The 16,168-nt window shown below is 43.4% G+C and overlaps 1 protein-coding gene across 1 annotated transcript in view; it reads left to right on the plus strand.

Moving 5' to 3' along the window:
• Positions 1-16,168, plus strand: part of LOC126262686 (Down syndrome cell adhesion molecule-like protein Dscam2) — a 551,718-nt gene that overhangs the window by 265,554 nt on the left and 269,996 nt on the right. Inside the window, exon 8 of the mRNA XM_049959465.1 lies at positions 8,506-8,657. Within this exon, the coding sequence (XP_049815422.1) occupies positions 8,506-8,657 (152 nt within the window). The remainder of the gene's footprint in view (positions 1-8,505; positions 8,658-16,168) is intronic.

A 16,168-nucleotide genomic window follows, 5' to 3' on the forward strand; every position in this document is an offset into this window, starting at 1 on the left:
TCAAGAGAAGGAACTTGTCGCGAGAAATAACTATTCATTTATGCTGCCAAACGTACTGAAGCTAATACACGAAGGGTTGTCACACGTCATTGTCGAACGCTGGCATGACACAGAATGGCACGTCATAAAAGAAGAGGAGAAAATGTGGCGCTTGGATGGCTTCTTGGATTCTGTTGTTGAAACCTCGTTATCAATAATGCAGATGATAGTTCCAATATTGAAATGTATCCACGAACAATACGAGACTGGAATAGAAGCGAGAACCGATAGAGATACTCAAGGTACCCTCCGCCACACGCCTTCAGGTGGCTTGCGGAGTATGGATGCAGATGTAGACATATTCGTCGGATATGAAAGGAGTTCAGAGGTTAAGAGATGACTGACAGTGATACCGTCGGGTGGCTTAAATATTCAATAAAGGGTGAAATCCTGTTCTGTTTTTAAGTTAGGAACTTTCTTCACACTTGTTTTCAATTACAATAATATGTTCGCTAAGAACGTGAGCATGTCGTGTTTTCAGTTTGGTCTCCTAAAGAGGCACATTGCCGAAGTTTTGCCACATATCGTTTCATTCTGTTTAAAAATGAAGTGAAATTCGAAGCTATATTGCTTGTCTGGTCGTATCTTTTTACATCTTAACTGCAGCTGTTCACAAGTTCGCAGATTAATTGAACTACCTGGCTGGCCAGTGCTGTCCAAGTTAAATGCGCCAGTAAAGCTTTCATCCAGTGATCTCGCTGAGTCGCTGCGCTCGAAACGCAAAGCATAAAACGTAATCCTTCTTATCGTTTTCGACTGTACTCAAGGCAGCTTCGCTGATCGCTCCACGAGAAACAAAATCCAATGAGATTCCAGCAAACGCGGAAGAATACATGGTGCAATATTTACACCAAGTTTATTCTTATGATGAACGCAGTATAGCCCACTATATTGTTTGTCGGACGTCATAGGTCGGTGAGCAGGTGCTGAATCAAGGGCTTTCGATTTCTGCAAACAGAGGACTGTTGCGAGACGTGACGGTGGAGGAAGCAAGCAGCTAAAGTGGAAGGCTTGCTGCTCCCAAGTTTCTGTTGGTAGGATACGCTGTATAGATTTTTAAAATATCGAGAGTAAGCCACCTGTGGCCGAGTAATAACATTACCGGATTTCTTAGTCATTGAGCCTATAGACAATACGTATTTAAAAGCTGATCTCTGCCATAAACAATCGTACGTTCCTTCAGTGGTTATCGGCTGCATTGCTCAAACATCTGGTGTCGTAAGACCATTGAAACAAGGCGTCACTGATGTATTACGTACAATGATTAGGTATTTTGTTTTTATCCCAGTGCGAATGAAACTCTCACACTCCTTAAAACATCGAAAATTAACGTTTTTTGTTGAACACCGTGCTAAACGTTTAACTCACGTAAAATCTTTATTAAACTTCACCGGACATTCGATTCCCCTGTGCTTAATTTTTATTAAACCTACTTACAAAATTATAAAATTTGCTGAATAGGCCTAGAAAAATAGCAGAAAGATAATTTACAGGGGAGTGTGTGTGTGGGGGGGGGGGGCAGTTTTGGCTGTTCTGCTACAGACACATTATCACCCCACCAGACCTCTGCACCCTACATCCAGTAAACTTCCTTGCTATAGTCAAGACTTGGTCCCCCCCCCCTTCACTTTTTACCCCACTGCACTTCCCTCCTTTACGAAATTGACGTTTCCTTGATACCTCGAGATGAGTCTTCTCAATCGATCCTCTCTTTTAGGAAAGCTGCGCCATAAATTTATTTTCTCCCAGTCGGATTCAATCCCTCCCTCGTTAATTTTCTATCTACCAATCATTCTTCCCGCGCTTCATACGTGAATGGAACGGGAAGAGTCCCTAATAAATGGTACAATGGGAAAGTACCCTCTGGCAAGCACTTCATGGTCATTTGCAGAGTACAGATATAGATGTAGATGTAGTTCCTGCAGCCATATCAGCTGTGTGAATATTTTCATTCAGTTTCCGTGTTTGAATGGCTTCACTCAATGTGAGACAACAGATTGACACAAATTTCTTGACACTTACGGCGCTCAGAGAGTGAGTGACTTCGATAACATATTTTTCAGCCTTTTTTCGGTTATACAAGAACTACATTCAGGATTGCCAACTGTTTTAGAGACAAAAAACGTGTATTATTTGAGGTAGTGGTTAATAAAATATTTCTGAAAATTAAGTATTTTCAAACTGGATCTATTTATTTCCTTAAATAGGAATTTTTCGTACAATCGCATTAAATATGGGTTTCTGGTTGGATGTAAAAGGTTAATAACTAGTGTTGCGTTACAAATTTGTTTAAATGAATAAACAACCACTTTTTATTTAAATTTGTTCACTCTCACTCTCCTTTCCGCTGGTTTGCACCCAGCACTGGAATTCTTTTTTGGTATACGCTGAGGCAACATGAACGGAAACCATGTAGGACGCAATTTTTTAATTTTTCATTCACTTAATCACTTGCTTTTTAAGCATGCTAACTGCTGAGAAAGTGCTTTTGCGCTCGTTTCCCGTACCGGTCACGCTCTCCGTAATTTCTTGTCGGCCGAGAATAGTTCAGAATTTCGTGCAGAGGTATGTGCGCTCTAGCCAAGACTGCATTTGCTGTTTTGTCTCTTTTCTGATGAAATTAATTAAATCCACGTGGCAGCATCTCAGTAAATGGAATTCTCTCCTTTCTACCCACACCGGCTTGCGTTCTCATTCCGGTAACATTTGTACCAGTGCTTGAGTACCCACGGCACATTGTAATGGTACACTATGTGATCAAAAGTATCCGGACACCCGCAAAAACAGACGTTTCTCATATTAGGTGCATCGTGCTGCCAAATACTGCCAGGTACTCCACATCAGCGACCTCAGTAGTCATTAGACATCTTGAGAGAGCAGAATGGGGCGCTCCGCGGAACTCATGGACTTCGAACGTGGTCAGATGATTGGGTGTCACTTGTGTCTTATGTCTGTACGCGGGATTTCCACACTCCTAAACATCCCTAGATCCACTGTTTTCGATGTGATAGTGAAGTGGAAACGTGAAGGGACACGTACAGCACAAAAGCGTACAGGCCAACCTCGCCTGTTGACTGAAAGAGACCGCCGACAGTTGAAGAAGGTCATAATGTGTAATAGGCGGACATCTGTCCAGACCATCACACAGGAATTCCAAACTGTACCAGGATCCACTGTAAATACTATGTCAGTTAGACAGGAGATGAGAAAACTTGGATTTCATGGTCGAGCGACTGTCCACAAGCCACGCATCACGCCAGTAAATTCCAATGACGCCTCGCTTGGTGTATGGTGCGTAAACATTGGACGACTGAACAGTGGAAAAACGTTGTGTGGAGTGACGAATCACGGTACACAACGTGGCGATCTGATGACAGGGTTTGGGTTTGGTGGACGCCCGGTGAACGTCATCTGCCAGCGAGTGTAGTGCCAACAGTAAAATTCCGAGGCAGTGGTGTTATGGTGTGGTCGTGTTTTTCATAGAGGGGGCTCGCACCATTTGAGTTTTGCGTGGCACTATCACAGTACAGGCCTACATTGATGTTTTAAGCACCTTCTTTCTTCCCACTGTTGAAGAGCAATGCGAGGATGGCGATTGCATCTTTCAACACGATCGAGCACCTGTTCATAATGCACGGCCTGTGGCGGAGTGGTTACATGACAATAACATCTCTGTAATGGACTGGCCTGCACAGAGTCCAGATTGGAATCCTATAGGACACTTTTGGAATGTTTTGGAACGCCGACTTCGTGCCAGGCCTCGCCGATACCTCTCCTCAGCGCAGCACTCCGTGAAGAATGGGCTGCCATTCCCCAAGAAACCTTGCAGCACCTGACTGAACGCATGCCTGCGAGAGTGGAAGCTGTCATCAAGGCTAAAGCCGTCGGCACACGGACCGTGCATCCGAACGTTGAGCGTTGAGCGTGCCGAGTTTCTGACGTCATAGCGTGGAACAGCACGTTCGGGAGTCTTTCCGAACGTGCAGTGCCATATCTGGCATGTCAAATATTCTGAGCGTGCGTCTGAGCGTTGACCAATGAGATGGCACAACGCCACCTACGTCACACGCACGCCGTCTCCCTTCAGTACAGAGTTGTGAGGCGCCATATTGCCATTCATTTCAAGCTAATATGTATATATGCCGTTTCTGAGCACCAGCAAATTCAGAATCATTGGAAAAACCGTTGTTAACTGTGTGATTCGTTCCAATAAAACAACGAGAAACATCATATTCATGTCAAAATAATTATTGTAACTTGCGTCTTATGAGAGTAGGCTATTTGAAGAAAGGTGGAAGGAGTATATATAGAGGTTCTATACAAGGGCGATGTACTTGAGGACAATATTATAGAAATGGAAGATGATGTAGATGAAGATGAAATGAGAGATACGATACTGCGTGAAGAGTTTGACAGAGCACTGAAACACCTGAGTCGAAACAAGTCCCTGGGAGTAGACAACATTTCATTAGAACTACTGATGGCCTTGGGAGAGCCAGTCCTGACAAAACTCTACCATCTGGTGAGCAAGATGTATGAGACAGGCGAAATACCCTCAGACTTCAAGAAGAATATAATAATTCCAGTCCCAAAGAAAGCAGGTGTTGACAGATGTGAAAATTACCGAACTATCAGTTTAATAACTAACAGCTGCAAAATACTAACACGAATTCTTTACAGACGAATGGAAAAACTAGTAGAAGCCGACCTCGGGGAAGATCAGTTTGGATTCCGTAGAAATACTGGAACACGTGAGGCAATACTGACCTTACGACTTATCTTAGAAGAAAGATTAAGGAAAGGCAAACCTACGTTTCTAGCATTTGTAGACTTAGAGAAAGCTTTTGACAATGTTGACTGGAATACTCTATTTCTAATTCTAAAGGTGGCAGGGGTAAAATACAGGGAGCGAAAGGCTATTTACAATTTGTACAGAAACCAGATGGCAGTTATAAGAGTCGAGGGATATGAAAGGGAAGCAGTGGTTGGAAAGGGAGTGAGACAGGGTTGTAGCCTCTCCCCGATGTTATTCAATCTGTATATTGAGCAAGCAGTAAATGAAACAAAAGAAAAATTCGGAGTAGGTATTAAAATCCATGGAGAAGAAATAAAAACTTTGAGGTTCGCCGATGACATTGTAATTCTGTCAGAGACAGCAAAGGACTGGAAGAGCAGTTGATCGGAATGGACAGTGTCTTGAAAGGAGGATATAAGATGAACATCAACAAAAGCAAAACGAGGATAATGGAATGTAGTCGAATTAAGTCGGGTGATGCTGAGGGAATTAGATTAGGAAATGAGACACTTAAAGTAGTAAAGGAGTTTTGCTATTTGGGGAGCAAAATAACTGATGATGGTCGAAGTAGAGAGGATATAAAATGTAGACTGGCAATGGAAAGGAAAGCGTTTCTGAAGAAAAGGAATTTGTTAACATCGAGTATAGATTTAAGTGTCAGGATGTCGTTTCTGAAAGTATTTGTATGGAGTGTAGCCATGTATGGAAGTGAAACATGGACGATAAATAGTTTAGACAAGAAGAGAATAGAAGCTTTCGAAATGTGGTGCTACAGAAGAATGCTGAAGATTAGATGGGTAGATCACATGACTAATGAGGAAGTATTGAATAGGATTGGGGAGAAGAGAAGTTTGTGGCACGACTTGACCAGAAGAAGGGATCGGTTGGTAGGACATGTTCTGAGGCATCAAGGGATCACCAATTTAGTATTGGATGGCAGTGTGGAGGGTAAAAATCGTAGAGGGAGACCAAGAGATGAATACACTAAGCAGATTCAGAAGGATGTAGATTGCAGTAGGTACTGGGAGATGAAGAAGCTTGCACAGGATAGGGCAGCATGGAGAGCTGCATCAAACCAGTCTCAGGACTGATGACCACAACAACAACAACGACACACGGAAGATCCACCCAAAACGCATTGTTCTTCGTATAATTTGTTATAATTGAATTTCAATTAGTAACATATCTACCATAAGGTTTTCTGTAACGGTAAGACACTTTGATTACTTGGGAAGTATGTTGGTGTTGTTGGATTAGCGTACTGAGTACCGTCACTGTTCCGTAATGCTTTGGTAGTTGGGGCGGAGGTTCGCGTCCTGACACTGCTAGATTTTATTTTCTAACATTAGCGTTTTTATTAGGTTCTGATACTTTATTATTAGTTTAATATAAGTATATACTATGAGATTTGATGTTATGTAAATTTAAGTTCCCCTGTTTTTCAGGGGTGACTTTGTTCGATTTGCGTAATCTACAGAACAGCTTGCGCTACTTGTATAAAGATATTTTGCTCCTTTATCTTTTACGCTTCGTAATTCACGTGTTGCAAAGATTCTGCTATTGGGTAGGAACAGTGATAAAGTAAGACTGACCTTGGGGTTTTAATAAAATGTGGGAATGATGAAATAATGTTTATCTTATGCGGAGAAGTATTCCAAATTTGCAACGCACTGTTTGTAATGGAACTTTTATAAGCCTGCGCCCTTATTGACTGGACATGGTACTTTCATTTTCGTGGACGATGGAGGAAATGTGCGTTTTAATAGAGCTAACGTGGGAATTTTACGCGCGCCCGTTGGGTAAACAGTGTGATTTACGAACTAGAAACATCCCTCAACTGCCGCTGGAGTGCGTTGCGATCGCGTATACCACGCTGGGGCCCACGTACCGAATGCACAAGTCGCATCGTTCCTGAGCGTTCAGCAGCACGTTGAACTTGGCACGCTCAACGTTAACGTTCGACAGCACGGTCCGTGTGCCGACGGCTTAAGGGTGGGCCAACACCATAATGAATACCAGCATTACCAGTGGAGAGCGCCACGAATTTGTAAGTCATTTTCAGCCAGGTGTCCGGATACTTTTGATCACATAGTGCATTTGCTGAGGTCTCTACTTCAGCATCTGAGGACATTGTAAATCTCCATCCAGGGAAAATCTGTTTGATGGTATCGAATAAATTAATGTTCACCCAGTACAGAAATTTTTAAAACATTTCTCTCTTCTTTGAGCTACATTATCTGGAAACCCTTTTGTGATACGAAATTGATCACTAGGTATGATGAGAGGCGAACCCACCAGTATTGAAGGAGGTGGGCAGTATGGTGTTGTCAGTAGACAACAGAATGGGTAATGGAGGAGAGAATAGTAACTTCTAAGGTGGACTGGTCACTGGGTGTGACCTGAGAAATAAATCCATCAGAGCCATTTCAGACCTTCCACAGCTGGCCAAGTGGACTTCTGGTGATGTGACATGTGACAGTGAAGCGGAAACGCAGAAGAACAACCACAACTAAACCGAGACCAGGCAAACGCCATGCATTGTCGGAAGGGGATCGCCGAGCACAGCAGAGGGTGGTTGCAGACACTCGCATCAAATCAGTGGAAGGAATCCCTCAAGAGTTTCAGACTGCTGCCAGATGTCCAGCCAATACAGTAATTGTACGTAGGGAGTTGAAAAGCACGGAGTATAAAGGGCGAGGAGCCCCTTAAAAGCCAAACATTCTATTGTCGGTGCTAAGCGTCGCTTGAGGTGGTGTAAAGAGCGATGCCACTGGGCAGAGGATGGCTGGAAACGAGTCATTTGGAGTGATGAATCACGCTGTGACCTGGGGCAATCCGGAGGAAGGGTCTGGATTTGGCACATGCTTGGAGAAAGTTACCTGCCATCATGTGTAGTGCCAACAGTGAAGTACGGATGATATGGTGATACGATATGGGTGGGGAGGCGGTGTTTTCGCGTTTAGGGTGTGACCCCCTCGCTGCGCTTAATAAAACGCTAAATGTGGAAGGATATGAACCCATTTTAAAACGTTTTGTATTATGTACAACAGAGGAACAATTCTTAGACGATGATTGCAGCAGCATGATCATGCCATCTGTCATAAAGCAGCATCTATGAGATCGTTTGTAGACAGTTTTACCTCTGAAATGGACTGGCCTATCTAGACTCCCTACATGAGCCTAAAGGATCACCTCTTGGATAAGACGACGATTTCGCTCCAGACCGCAGCACCCAACATCGGTTCCTTCGCTTGCTTCGGTTCTTGAACAACAACGGACTGCCATTCCTCAACACCCATTCAGACACCTCAGTGAAAGTGTCCCCAGTAGAGTTAAAGCCATCATAAAGACGTAGGGGCACACCCGTTAAAGGGTTTTCGGACAGTTTTGGCCAGATGGTATGTGTCCTTTCACTAGTTTTAAGTATTAGGAGGCTCGACCGCAAGTACTATCTTCCACCAATGTCTGGTAAATCGGGAAGAGTAAGCTGGAGAGCAGCGTCAATGTGCTGTACAGTTAGCATTGCGTTTCTTCCAGCTACTGACAGACAAAGAGCCAGACCGTAAATGGGTCAGTACGTTGAAAGATAATTATTTGTTTCTCAAGTTTCTTGGCAATAGGTGAGCTACTTTTCCACTTTGCCCATTCACTTGCTTTCTCCTGTGTCACAGGTATACGATTGGCCAGTACGTGGACCAAGCTGGTGACGTCATCAGTCACGTGAACATCTCGTCGGTGCGCATACAGGATGGCGGTTTGTACACGTGCAAGGCCAGCAACTCAATGGGTGCCGTGTCCTACGAGGCCAGGCTCAATATTTACGGTGAGTATGTTTAGATTTCTCACAAACAAATTTCTTGGCGCAGGAGAAATATGACATGTTTATGTTTCATTCTGGGAGCCATTAGAGTTTCCGAAATGAGGTCCCACTCTGCAGCGGAGAGCACGCCGATTTGAAACTTCCTGGCAGATTAAAACTGTGTACGGAACCAGGAATCGAACCTGGGACCTTTGCCTTTTGAGTGCCAGTGGTCCACTGGCTGAGCTACCAAACCACAACTCACGAACCATCCTCAAAACTTTGTATCCACCAGTAGTGGCGCCTGAGACTTCGGGACAGTTTTATAACCACCTTCTCCTCTTTGCTACCGTCCAGATAAATTCTAAAGACCTATCGTCTTTGTAAATGGAAATCTAACCAAAGTAATGTAGTCATTGCACAGAAAGAAAGAAAGATTTTTCTCTGGATCTCATTAAAAAGCAAAGATGAGAACTAAGCTTAAGCAGAGTTATGTACAGAAAGGCAAACTGATAAATATTTAACATGTTTTCTGATACTTTTTGGCGTGATTGGTAGATCCTGTGTCAGACACTTCAGGGGCTTAAAAATGCCATCTCCCTTTGCAAAAATATGTTTTTACTGTTACACAAAAACTGTGCCCCATATGTTCATAAAGTACATGCATTGAGAACAGTTACAACGTGGGCTCCTGATACTTCTCTTACTGTGAAGAATAAGTTCTAAATTACTGTAATTATTACATTACCCGTTGAAAGACAAAAGACACACAAACAAAGATAGAAGACAAAAACCATATCCGCAACATGAATTGATGCACACAAAGAACCATGTAACCAACAACACCAGCGAATATTTGTCACATAAATTAGCGGAATTGATGGAAGAAGTATACTACTGTGGTAAAAGGACTGTTGAGATGTGGATAAAGATGTGACAAGAGTGAATCGAATTCTTGAAGGAGGCAGTGTGCAATGGGAAAGAGAAGTATGACCAGGTTCCAGCCAGACCTACGCCAGCGTTTGCAGACTTAAGTCAGATACAATTGGAACACCAATACAAGGGATAACAGTATGCAGAAACACTACTGAACATTGCATCACGACCGTCGTACGGCTGTGACGTGTATCGAAAGAAGTTTCTCGTGTCGATGTTCCGCCCCCAGCTTAATCACAGGAATGTAAGCGTAGGCTACTGCGGCCATTTTCACAGTTAATAAAATTCTTCTGGTATGTCAATGTATAAAATTCTCCGAAGTTTCGCTGACTATTGCAAAAGGAATTCCTCAGAGCGTTTTTGCTAACTGTTGGATGAGAAAACTTTTGGATCTTATATACTGGCGGAAGAGGCTGTTACTGTAATCTTATGGGGTATCGAGGACGAGGAGAAGGTGTGTCAGACATCATTTATTGCTGTTTGCATTATTTCTTTTCATTCCTAAAAATAGATGTTCTTGTTTGGTGCTTGCGTTATTGCCACTGGTGGAAACGGCCTGCAGCTCTGACGTAACGCTGTTTACTTGCTGTCCAGTGCCGGCCGAGGCTTTCCAGTGCTCTGTGTACCTGCGGCCGCTGTGGGCTTCCGCGCGCCTGTGTGTGTTGCTTCGCATGAGCGGCCGTTCCGTAGTGCTGTTACTGCTGGCAGCCAAGACGAAGGAATGTACAGAACCTCTTTATTTATGTTGGCGGGTCGCTTGGCTATGTCTATCGCCTCTCTAATCTTCCTTCTGATAGTTGTTTCGCCAGTATGCGTATTTCTCTCAGTCCTGTGCACCACACTCATCCTGGTGTTCTGCCACCTCTGACTTGGTGTGTTGTCCTAGTCAGATATATCTTCCATGTACAGATATCCCTGTGCTCATCGGCCATTCCGTCTCGCCTACATACACTAGTACACACTCACAGCCAATTTCGTAAACTCCAGCAGTAAGTGGCTTGCCAATTGCATCTTCCGTTGAACCAAGAACATGTTTATTCTGTTGCTGCTTAGAAAAACCAGCTTGGTACCTGCTGGTCGGGGAATTTCACCCACACGTTCAGTGACCCCTTGAACATATGTTAGTAGGACGATATTTTGCGCTTCCTTCTCGCTTCCCTATTGCCCTCATCCTTTGTCGCTATAGCTTTTATCTATTTCATGCCATAAACATTGGCCTAATAAATGGATTTGTGTTTTGCTGTTCAGCCTTCAGACGTCCTTCTTCATCGCTAATCCCGTGGGCCCTCTTGGTTAAAGTATACAGGGCCGATTTCTTTTGCGTAAGGTTCAAAATGGTTCAAATGGTTCTGAGCACTATGGGACTTAACATCTGTGGCCATAAGTCCCCTAGAACTTAGAACTACTTAAACCTAACTAACCTAAGGACATCACACACATCCACGCCCGAGGCAGGATTCGAACCTGCGACCGTAGCGGTCACGCGGTTCCAGACTGAAGCGCCGAGAACCGCACGGCCACACCGGCCGGCTTTGCGTAAGGTGAAAGAGAGGGGAGACATATAGGTACCTGTCTGTGCTAGCGGGATTTCTATATACTCTCTGGTCAAGTTTACCATCAGGCTTCCGGTAAACTTCCGCGTCGATGGTAGTCAGTACTCCATACTTCTCTAACTCCATAATAAATTGGATTGCCGGCGGCTGTGGCCCAGCGGTTCTAGGCGCTTCAGTCTGGAACCGCGCGACCGCTACGGTCGCAGGTTCGAATCCTGCCTCGGGTGTGGATGTTTGTGATGTCCTTAGGTTAGTTAGGTTTAAGTTCTAGGGGACTGATGACCTCAGAAGTTAAGTCTCATAGTACTCAAGGCCATTTTGAACTAGCTCGCACACACCGGGTGCCGTACGTTCACGGAATCTGACACTGATACATGTGTGAATAAAGACTTCACGTCGAAGCTGACCATCAGGTCAGCAGCCTAGATACATTTCTCTTTTAAAAGTGCTACAAAATGGGTGGCGTCCTCAATATATGAGTGTGTGTGTCTCACCAGATGTCGAAGCTTCGGAGACAGTTCTTGCGCTAGACTGTAGGTCAGTGAATTAATGCTATTCACAATGCAGCTTCGGTACGCCGTTTACACTTGGTGCCTGTGGAACTTGTGGGATGAGTCTTCTGTCTGTGTCGAAGTCCATTCTAGTTTGCTTTAGCAGTGCTGAAATCTATTTGATTATGTTGGCTGTCGAATCTGCCTTAACTTTCTTATAAATTGGTTCACTCAGTAGATCATTCGTTTGTTATCTGTCGTATCCACGTATCCAATACAACGATGGCATTTTCCTTGTCTGCTCGTATTACTACTAACAAGGGAACCTCCCCATCGCAACCCCCTCAGAGTTAGTTATAAGCTGACACAGTAGATAGGCCTTGAAAAACTGAACACTGATCGATCGAGAAAACAGGTAGAAGTCGTGTGGAACTATGAAAAAATAGGCAAAATATACAAACTGAGTAGTCCAGTTGCAAGATATGTAATATCAAGGAAAGTGCGAGCTCAAGAGCGCCGTGGTCCCGTGGTTAGCGTAACGAGCTGCGCAATGAAAGGTCCTTGGTTCAAGTCTTCCCTCGAGTGAAAAATTTAACTTTTTGTTTTCAGTTTATGTGACAAACTCTTATGTTTTCATCACTTTTTTGGGAGTGATTATCACATCCACAAGAAAACCTAAATCGGGCAAGGTAGAAGAATCATTTTACCCATTCGCCAAGTGTACTAGTTAGGTGGGTCGACAACATATTCCTGTCATGTGACACACATGCTGTCACCAGTGTCGTATAGAATATATCAGACGTGTTTCCCTGTGGAGGAATCGGTTGACCTATGACCTTGCGATCAAATGTTTTCGGTTCCCATTGGAGAGGCACGTCCTTTCGTCAACTAATCGCACGGTTTTGCGGTGCGGTCGCAAAATACAGACACTAAACTTATTACAGTGAACAGAGACGTCAATGAACGAACGGACAGATCATAACTTTGCGAAAATAAAGAAAGTAAAGTTTCAGTCGAGGGAAGATTTGAACCAAAGACATCTCGTTCCGCAGCTGCTCACGCTAACCACGGGACCACGGCGCTCCTGAGCTCACACTCTCCTTAATATTGCCTATCTTAATCATGAACTACTCAGTATGTATATTTTGTTTATTTTTTCATAGTTCCACAGAACTGCTTCCTGTTTTCTCGATTGATCTGTGTTCAGTTTTTCAAGGCCTATCCACTGTGCCAACTTATAACTAAATCTGAGGGGGGTGCGATGGGGATGTTCCCTTGTAAGTAGAAGCTGTTCAGAGGCTCTGCTCGAGTCACGAGTTGCACCGTTTCTTGTCGGATGTTCTCCGACTCAGCTTGTGGTAGGTGACGAACCGAAGCCTCAACAGATTCGATGATGTCTTCCTTCGCAACTCGTTTCGGTGCGATTGTGAAATTTATTCATTTGGCCAGAATTTCTGTGGCTGCACCGCTTGAGATGTCACTGGAGAGGTTAACCACTGTCTGTCGGATGTCCGATATCAGCCACTTCTCCACCGTCTTCTGCTGCAATTTGTCGTACTACCTCATCTGACGGATGGTGCTACTATCGCTCGATATTGTGGCTTGTTGAAAAGTTAACATGTCGACCTTTCCCAATATTCCATATCCATTTTCTAGTCAGAAAGAGGTTCGGTTCCCACAGTTTTCTGTCGTTTCTATCGACTATAAATGAATGTGGCGTAACCTTTCCCGCAACAAAACTTCGCTGGCTTGTACACAAATATTCTTCATCTTGTTAGATTTTATATGGGACGTCAGCCATAAGAATTTTGGCACTACAGTAGTGTCACTGCATAACTTCAAGAAGAGAAGATCATTCGTCACTTTACCTTATTTTAGCCGCAGAGTTTCAAGCTGCCTGATAATTTCGTAGACTTCCTACCCATACAGGTTGGTTGCACGTAAGCGGAGGCTTTGTGACGGTTCCATCTGCTTTATTTATCTCTTCGTCGATTGATGTTTGTTGACTGTCCTCGATGTCTTCGTACTGCGTTGCTACACTGGCTGAAAAATGGGTTGTGGATTTCGACTCTGACTACTTTAAATGATGTAGCCGATAGATGCACAGTTACGTTTTACAGTACTTTAATTTCACTGTTCACAAACCCCCAATAATACACAGTTATATGGCCAGTGCACTATTTTTTACCTTTCGATAAGCCTCATTAATAGTCTGCAGGCGAATAATTTACTGTTTAAAATGTAAGTGCAGTAAAACCTAAACACAAAGTTCAAAGTTCTTTAAGAATAATCAGGTACGTATGGATCCGACACGTCCACTGTTTTTACACACGGCCTAATTGTTTAACACTTGTTCCGCAGTTAATTTGTAGCATTGTTGTTGTTCTAACCAACACAGGTTGCTCGCCTGAACTCGGCCGTGAACTGACTGTGTCGTGACCAAAAATCGGACCCTTATATATCATCACAATAATAGGTGCTGAAACTACACATCGGTTAAAGTTAAATTTACAAAAATTACAATTAAAACTTAACTCATTAATTTGACTGAATACATCGAAAAATTGTTTCTTTTTAAGAGTTTCTTCTGCTGGAAGAGTTAGGCCCAATTATTTGTTTAAAGCGTGAAATTAACAAATATAACACGAACAATAGTTTTGACAAAACTGTTAATTGCTTTGGAATTAATGAAGGGTTGGTTTTGCTAACATGTTTTTGAATAGAGCTAAATAGATACTTTAAAGTTACTAGTACTTCGTCTTCCAAATTTTTACAATTATTACAGAATTAATATTTGTGTAAATGTCAAGAATAGAATTTAAGTAACGAAATAATCATTGATTTCACCCTATAATAAACGATACTAACTAGGAATAGTCACAATAAATTAGAAAATCAATTACATACATAAAACTAAGCACAAAATTAGATCTGTTTTTATTTACTTTAAAACTGAGGGCCAATCTTTCTCTTTTATGAAAATGCACATTAAGCTCACGTATATTAATAGTAATCAGCCAAAAGTAACAAAACGTATTTAAGGAGGCAGATGGCAAAACAAGAGGCGAATTGAAATTATCGCAGGTTGCTTCGTCACAGCTTCCATATCCGTTGTTACAGTTAATAAAATTCCGCTCGATATATGACCGCATTGTCAATGTCAGTGTATAGTATTCGACAGGAATCATGGATATGCAGTGTACCAAAGGTTCACAAAGAGGCTTCTTTGTACGGCCATTGCGAATAGCATTCATTCACCGACCTACAGTCTAGGGAAAGAACTGGCTTCGAAGCTTCGACATTTGGTGAGCCATGCAGAATCATATGTTGAGGCCTCCTCCTATTTTGTAGCACTTATGAAAGAGAAGTGTGTCTCGGCTGCTGTCCTGATGGTCAGCTTCGACGTGAAGTCTTTATTCACAAATGTACCAGCGTCAGATACCGTCAGATCATAGAGGAGCGTACGGCACCTGGTGTCTGCCAGCTAGTGCGCCACTGTTTAACGATCACCTGTTTCAGACGGAAAGAGAAATTCTTTGAACAGACAGACGATGTAACTATGGGTTCCCCTCTCTCGCCTATTGCAGCAGATATCTTCACAGAAGCATTTGAAGAAACAGCACTCCAGTCCGCACAATTACGCCCATATGTTCACGACACCTTTGTTATCTGGCCACACGAGAAGAAGAGTTAAAGAATATCCACCAACACCTCAATCAGCATCATAGAAAAATTTAATTCACTATGGAGATAGGAAAGAATGAGGGTGCTGACTTCCATCGACGTTGACCTTTACCGAAACCTGACGCCAAACTTGGCCACAGAGTATGTGGGAAGCCCACCAGCTCAGACAAGTACCTACATCCCTCCTCCCTTCTTCACTCTACACAGAAGAAATTCGCCCTGCATATTTTAGCCAAGAGGACCCACAGGATTAGCGATGGAGGGCATATGAAGGCCGAACTGCAAAACCTGAGAAGTCAATGGTTATGGCATGATATGATAGATAGAAAGTATGGCGACAAAGGGTGAAGGCAAGAGTGAAGACGTCACGGAACGCATGGGCAAAATTCCCCGACGATCAGGTATTAAGATCTTTTTAGAAGCAGCAACAGAATAAAAAATGTTCTTGACTCAACGAAAGATGCAGTATGGCTACATGCTTCTAGAATTTACATCGGCTGCGAGTGTGGACTAGTGTATGAAGGCGAGACGGGATGGCTGATCAGCACACGGATATCTTCATCTACATCTACATTTATACTCCGCAAGCCACCCAACGGTGTGTGGCGGAGGGCACTTTACGTGCCACTGTCATTACCTCCCTTTCTGTTCCAGTCGCGTAAGGTTCGCGGGAAGAACGACTGCCGGAAAGCCACCGTGCGCGCTCGAATCTCTCTAATTTTACATTCGTGATCTCCTCGGGAGGTATAAGTAGGGGGAAGCAATATCTTCGATACCTCATCCAGAAACGCACCCTCTCGAAACCTGGACAGCTAGCTACACCGCGATGCAGAGCGCCTCTCTTGCAGAGTCTGCCACTTGAGTTTGCTAA

Source organism: Schistocerca nitens, chromosome 1 (assembly GCF_023898315.1).
Source record: "Schistocerca nitens isolate TAMUIC-IGC-003100 chromosome 1, iqSchNite1.1, whole genome shotgun sequence".
Taxonomy (NCBI): domain Eukaryota; kingdom Metazoa; phylum Arthropoda; class Insecta; order Orthoptera; family Acrididae; genus Schistocerca; species Schistocerca nitens.